Genomic DNA, 6,276 nt, shown 5'->3' with positions numbered 1-6,276 from the left:
TTGGGGGGGGGATCCTGGGTCACAGACAGGGCCACGGAGCCTTGCCCTCGCTCCCAGCCATACCTGTGGAGATACAGGTGGGCAGGGTCAGATAAGGCTGGGACCCCAGGGAAAGGAGGCCAGGTCCACGGCAGGGGGTCGATCCTCCCTGGGGACTTACAGAGTCCCAGCTGGCACCAGGAGGCTGTCATCAAGGGTCAGGCTCAGGCGCTGTCCTTCCATCGTCACCACTGAGGAGCCCTCCTGGGAAGGAGGAGTAGGAGAAGTAAATGGAGCCTGTTGGGCCACAGCGCCCATCCGAGCATCCCTGAGTCAGCCTTGATAAGGAGGCCCTGGGCACTGGTCCATACTGGGGGCATCCAAGGCCCCAGAGCAGCCGGGTCGCCAGATGTAGGCAGGAGGCGTGCCACCCTCTCCCCAGCCCCCACTTGCCAGCTGCCACAGCCACACGTCCACGTCCCGTCTCAGGCCTTCGCTGCTGCCTTGTCCGTGGACCATCACCTGGTGGGAAGTGACACGGGTCTTTCTGGTGCGTCCTGCCCCACGTAGGAGAGGGCTTTGAGCCTGGCCCCCAGACACCAGCCCTGTGTGGGCCAGGGGTGGGGCCCACAACGCAGCCTCTCCGTATGCAGAGCAGAGGCCTGGTCTTAGAGAGGAAGGCTGCCCAGGCCACAGGTCCTCCCACCCCCATCCCGTCCCAGCCACCTGCTATTGGGGTCATACATGCCTGCCCTTCACACGCACATGCACATCTGCTCCTTCTGACACTCGACACAACTACTGCTGACCCCTTCGGAGGCACGCCTGCCAGGGACACACTAGGCATGTGTGTGAACGTGGCACAGGGCAGAGCCCCAGAGGATGCCCTCCTCCCTTCCTCTGTGTGATGCCAGGAGTCTGACCTAAGGAGGTGGAGGGAGCTGGGAGGGGATGAGCAAGACTGGGAGGGGATGAGCAAGACGGAGAGGGAGGCTGAGCCTCTCGGACCCGTGTCATCTCGGAAGCCCACAACCGCTGTGTGGGCCATGCTCCTATCAGCCCCGAGTGGGCCTCAGTAGATATTTGCTGGAGTGAACTGAAGCAGGGAGGAGGAGGGGGCGAGAGAACGGGGTGGGAGGGGCTTGGTGGGGCATGGTGGCTCGCAGGGCCCTGTGTGAGCTCGGGGCTGGGCTGGCCAGGCCTCCTGGGGCAGGTCTGCATCCAGTGGGCGTCCCTCCACAGGGGTGTCTAATGCACACTCCCAGGGATGTGACAGTGACCAACTGCAAAGCACGAGCAAACGTGAGCCTCCTGGCAGGTCTCCTCGTTCCACACCTGCCCTGCTGATCTGGTCCTCACACAGGCTACAGTGAGCTTTCTGAACCACCACTCTAGTCTGATCAGCCATACTGCTTCCACACTTGGATGAAATTCTCTTGTCTCTAGCATAGTCCTTGCGCCTTGCCCAGCCCAGGAGGGCTGCTAGCACATGGGCACTGCCTGCTACTCTGGCCATCTGGCAATTGTGCCTTCTGCCCCTACTCTCTTGTCCTGGTTCCCCAGACTCAGCTATCTGCAGTGCCAACCTGTTTCAAGCCTCCATGCCTTTACTCAGGCTTCTCCTTCACCTGGAATGCACTCTCCATCTCCCTTTCTTCCTTTTGCAAACTCCTACAATAGGTTTAAAATTCAGCTTATACATCACCTCCTCCAGGAAGCTGTCTTCCCTCACAGCCTGGTTCCTTCTTTATCATCCTATGACTTCCTGTAGCTTTTCTACCACAGAATATATCACATAATCATGGCAATCGTTAATGAACTTGTCCATTTATCAGACCATACACACTCTGAGGGAATGACTCTATCTTATTTTCCTACTAAAGCCTAAAACATAATAGACACTCAGTAAATGTTGAATGAAAGGAGACCGGCTTTGGGTCTCTGCAACTCTCCACCTAATCCTTGCCCCCAAATATCTCTCTCCATTCTGGCTCCCAAGGCTATGATTGGCCAAAGGCCCAGAAGTCCTGGCAGGGGCATGACCCCAGACTCCCACAAATCCCTCAATGGATGGGGCAACCCCCTAATCCCTACTCTGTAGGCAAAGAAAGATTGTTGGGGACCATGTAGCCTCCATGGGCTTCCACTCACAGCAAAGCCATCATTCTCAGAGTCAGGGAGGAAACAAGAAGGCCTATGCTTGTGTCCACAACTAGCCTGTGAGTGTATGTGTGTGTATGAGTGTGTCTGTGTGTATGAGTGTGTGTGTGTCCGTGTGTGATTGATTAGTTCCCATCACCCAGGGCTGCTGGGCTGACTCCCTGGGTGACCCAAGGCTGCATTACCTGGCTCTCATAGGTGTCCCCAAACAAGCTGAGGGGTGTGCCCGCCTGCAGCTCCTCGCGGTGGCCATCCAGCCAGGCCTCCAGGCACATGGGCTCCATGACGGATCGTGTGCTCAGGGGGAATGGTGGTTCCTTGAGCAGCTGGTCTGTACCCACGGCATAGATGTGGTCAGTGTCCTCTGGCTCCACCCACCCAGTCCCAGCAGGCCGGGTTCCCAGGGGTCCCAGCTCCCAGTCACTGGAATGGGCTCTGTCTCCAGCCCAGGCACCAAGTAGCCATGTGGGGGTATATTTCATGCCATCTTCTTGTGCCTTGAGTACAGGGCAGAGTACTCAAAAGGAGACTCTGTGGTACCGGGGCCAGGACCCACCCTTCCCTGGGAAAGGTCAGGGGAGTGAGAGAAAGAAAGATGGTTCCCAGGGGCCTCACCAGGGTTGGGCTTTCCCGTTCTGTACTGCTCAGAGCTGAAGAACCTGCAGGGACAAAGTGGGAGGAGGAGGGGGCTAAAGACATATGTGTGCACGCACATACACATACACGTACACACCCACGTACACACATACACTCCGAGGTGCAGGAGCCCACACACACGCATGGCGCCCTCACATGATCCGCTGTATATCCACACTCCTTTCCCAGCCTCCACTCCGCAGGGGGCTTTCCAGTCTGGTGCCCTACCATCCTGGGAGGGGCAGACTGTGTCCCTAAATCCTGGGCATCATTACTCCAGGCTGGTGGATGCTCCCCCAGATCCGTGCTGGGCTGGGTCTGCTTGCCCCCAGCCAGAGCACAGGACCTCAGGAGAGCAAGGGGCAGGGGCTGGGGGCTCACTCCTGGATGATGGGGGCCAACTGCGTGCCGAGGTCCTCACAGTAGAACCACTTCTCAAACAGGATGTCCGTGGTGTCCCCTACGTAGTACCTGCCAGAACAAAGGACAGGCACCCAGCTCTTCACCTGGGCGTCGCAGGGCAGCATCCCTGAGGCCTGGCTCTACTCGTGGACGACTGGGCCTGGCTGGCTCCGCCGAGCTGACCACCTGCTGCATCCTGTTAGCGCGACCTAGTGGCTGATGTGCCCACCCACACTCGGCTCTCCCTGGAGGCCCCGTGTGGCCCCAGCATGGGAGAGCTGTTATCCATCCCACTCCCATAGCTCTTCCTGGTTCGCCAAACATGACCATTTACCAAGCAGATAGAGCTCTGAGGTTCAGGGGGAAACTGTGCAACTTGGCAGGGATCACACAACCTGTCAGTGGCCGAAACAGGACCGGAGACAGTCCTAGAAGCCTAGAGAGCATCAGTGACAAGTGTTTTTCCAAAAGAAGAAGCTGAGGCTGAGTCTGATTCTGGCCCTGCAGCTGGATTCCCACCGGCCTGCTGGCAGTCTAGGTCAGAGCACACGAAACCTCAAGGATCCAGCATGCCACAGATGCCCCCCAGATGGGAGGGGTCCTTCTCCTTTTGGGGTCATGGATGCCTTTGAGAACTAGAGCAAAGTGCTGTGTCTCTTCTCCGGAGGAAGGACCATATGTCTCTAGCAGGCTCCCTGTACCTGGAGAACCCCATGGGCAGAGGAGCCTGGCAGGCTACAATCCACAGGGCCACAAAGACCCCACAAAACCCATGGACTCAACTGAGCGACTTGAGTGTGCACACAAGACTCCCTGAAGCCCACCCAGCTTGGCAGGCAACTCCACTGGCCTGAGGAGTATCAGGCAGACCGGGGCCGGGCCGCAAGACCCTGTGTAGGCAGTGTATCTACTGACTGAATGCCTAATCCCCAAACTTAGCTCCCAGGACCAGGCCAGCTCTGCTCTTAAGCTCCTCCCAAAAAGAGAAGTGGTTCTGCTTACAGACAACGGTTTATAGACACAGTGCATCGACCCCACCTGACACCCTAAGATCTATCCTGGGAATGAGCTGGCTACCAGAAAGCCTCATAACTGGACCTCAATGCCCTCCAGGAATTGCCTTCAGAGTAGCATTTTAATGTTGAGCCCCTGGCTTTTATTAAAGGTCAAAAGCAGAAAAAATCTGTTATTGACTTTGCTGTAAAAATGTTCCCAAAGATGCTGTCTTCTCCATTACTAAAGACTCCCTATATAAAGCCCCACTGAAAATTTTATTTTCACATTTAAGGCCAGGCAGCTATTTCTTTGCAAGACTATTCTGCAGTAGGTTTGCATGCGGTCATTAACTGCGGTTTTTGCAAAGCATTTAATAGTATGAGAAGTACTCATTTTTTTTTAATGTAAAGAAAAGCAAAACTCAAACCCATACTTGCAATAAAACTACAATGTTGTAAGGAACAGATATGCATGGAAAAAAGAGATAGAAAGTGCTTTGTTAGGTTTCATTGGTGGGAAGACTTTTTTTCTGTGTATTTTCTCTTTATTTTTGTTTTATTGAGATATCATTCACATAATATAAAATTTACCCTTTTCCTGACAAGTGATTTTAATTTTGTTCATTTTGCTTTCTTGTACTTTTCCAGATTTCAAGGGTAAACCTGTAAGACTTTGATAATTATAAAAAAGGGAAAAATTTTTTTAAATGTCCTTTATAACAGAAGATGTGGAGCAAAGCATCCTGATTTCAGTAGCTTGTTGGGAAATTTTAATTTTCTTAGTTAAAAAAAATAGCTTAAAAATCGCTTAGCTTTTGGAATAATGAGCCACAGGTTTAGTCCTCCTTTCAGAGGATATTAAGCAGATAACTGATTGGACCCAGATGTGAACTCAGCTGTAGAAACAGAGTGCCCGTCTCTGCACCCACGTTCATCCCCTTCCAGGTTCTGACTCACATTGCCCTCTTTTCTGTCCTGGCCCAAACTCTCTATTTCTCTACAGCTCCAGTCTGGCCACATTCTAGCAAGCTCAACTTCCCTGGGCTCGATTTCTTCATCTGTAGAGTACAGATGATAACAGTACCCAGGATAAGGTGATAGGATTGTTGTGAGGATTAAAGGAATAAACAGAAAGTGGTGCCCGACAGTTAGCAAATGTTATACAAATGTCAGCGCTGGGTGTGGAATGAGCTGGGGTAGAGAAACAAGCAGAAGGCCGCACTAATGGAGACTGACTAAACTCTGGAACTGGAGGCTGGGAGAAGCAGCAGTGTTCCAGGCTGCCCTGGAGTATGATTTTGGCATCCCGCCCCTGGCCCTTCCCCAGCAGACCTCAGTGGGGAAAGCATGGGTTCTGGGACTTCCCTGGGCATCCAATGTTTAAGACTCTGTGCTTCCAATGCAGGGGGTGCAGCTTTGATCCCTGGTCAGGGAACTAAGATCCCACTTGTTCTGGGCCTGGCCATAAGGTTAATGGGCTCCCAGGGGGTCACAGAGAATACACCCTCCCCTGCATCATCAGACCCACCCTGCTACCTACCCAAATCCCTCCCCATCTGCCAGCAAATGCAGGATCTCCATTGCTACCACCCTCTCAGTGGTGGTTGAGTGGGTTTCTTGGGTCTGTCTAGGATCCTTTCCCCTGCTGCTTGCCCCTCTAACTCTGCCCCAGACCCCCAGATCTGACCCATTTACCTGAGCCCATCTAGTTCTGTTTTCAGCCGCCTCCGCTCAATCACCAGCCCCACTGTGTTGGCAAACCTCTGCGGCGAGTGGGGGACCCCAGCAGGCAGCAGGAAGATCTGCACGGGTGGGAACAAGGTGCCAGCAAGTTTATGGTCCCCCACGGAGACCTCAGTGCTGCACGCCCCGGGTCTCCCCAGCTGACCACTGTCCGGCCCAGACCCCACCCCAGGAGCCAGAGAGGATGTCAGGCTGGGCTGAGATGGGCATGAGGAAGGGCCTGAGGATGGGGCTGAGGCAGGTCGGGCAGGGAGGAGGGCAGGAAAGGCTGGGAAGACAAGACTCCACCAAAGCCAGGAGAGTGGGCACTGTGGGCTCCTGTTCCAGGACCCAGCCTCACCTCTCCCTGCCGAATGACCAC

At 54.4% G+C, this 6,276-nt stretch overlaps 1 protein-coding gene across 1 annotated transcript in view; it reads right to left on the bottom strand.

Annotated features, from left to right (window-relative positions):
- HAAO (3-hydroxyanthranilate 3,4-dioxygenase) overlaps positions 1-6,276 on the bottom strand; it is a 15,009-nt gene that overhangs the window by 808 nt on the left and 7,925 nt on the right. The window contains exons 4-11 of the mRNA XM_010842309.1: positions 6,256-6,273; positions 5,868-5,974; positions 3,157-3,246; positions 2,755-2,798; positions 2,325-2,470; positions 433-501; positions 161-243; positions 15-63 (exon numbers count right to left, since the gene is read on the bottom strand). Coding sequence (XP_010840611.1) covers positions 15-63; positions 161-243; positions 433-501; positions 2,325-2,470; positions 2,755-2,798; positions 3,157-3,246; positions 5,868-5,974; positions 6,256-6,273 — 606 coding nt within the window. The remainder of the gene's footprint in view (positions 1-14; positions 64-160; positions 244-432; positions 502-2,324; positions 2,471-2,754; positions 2,799-3,156; positions 3,247-5,867; positions 5,975-6,255; positions 6,274-6,276) is intronic.

This window comes from Bison bison, unplaced genomic scaffold (assembly GCF_000754665.1).
Source record: "Bison bison bison isolate TAMUID 2011002044 unplaced genomic scaffold, Bison_UMD1.0 scf7180017864177, whole genome shotgun sequence".
In the NCBI taxonomy this organism is placed as follows: domain Eukaryota; kingdom Metazoa; phylum Chordata; class Mammalia; order Artiodactyla; family Bovidae; genus Bison; species Bison bison.
The sequence above is the reverse complement of the archived record's forward strand: the minus strand, read 5'-3'. Positions and strand labels throughout refer to the sequence as shown.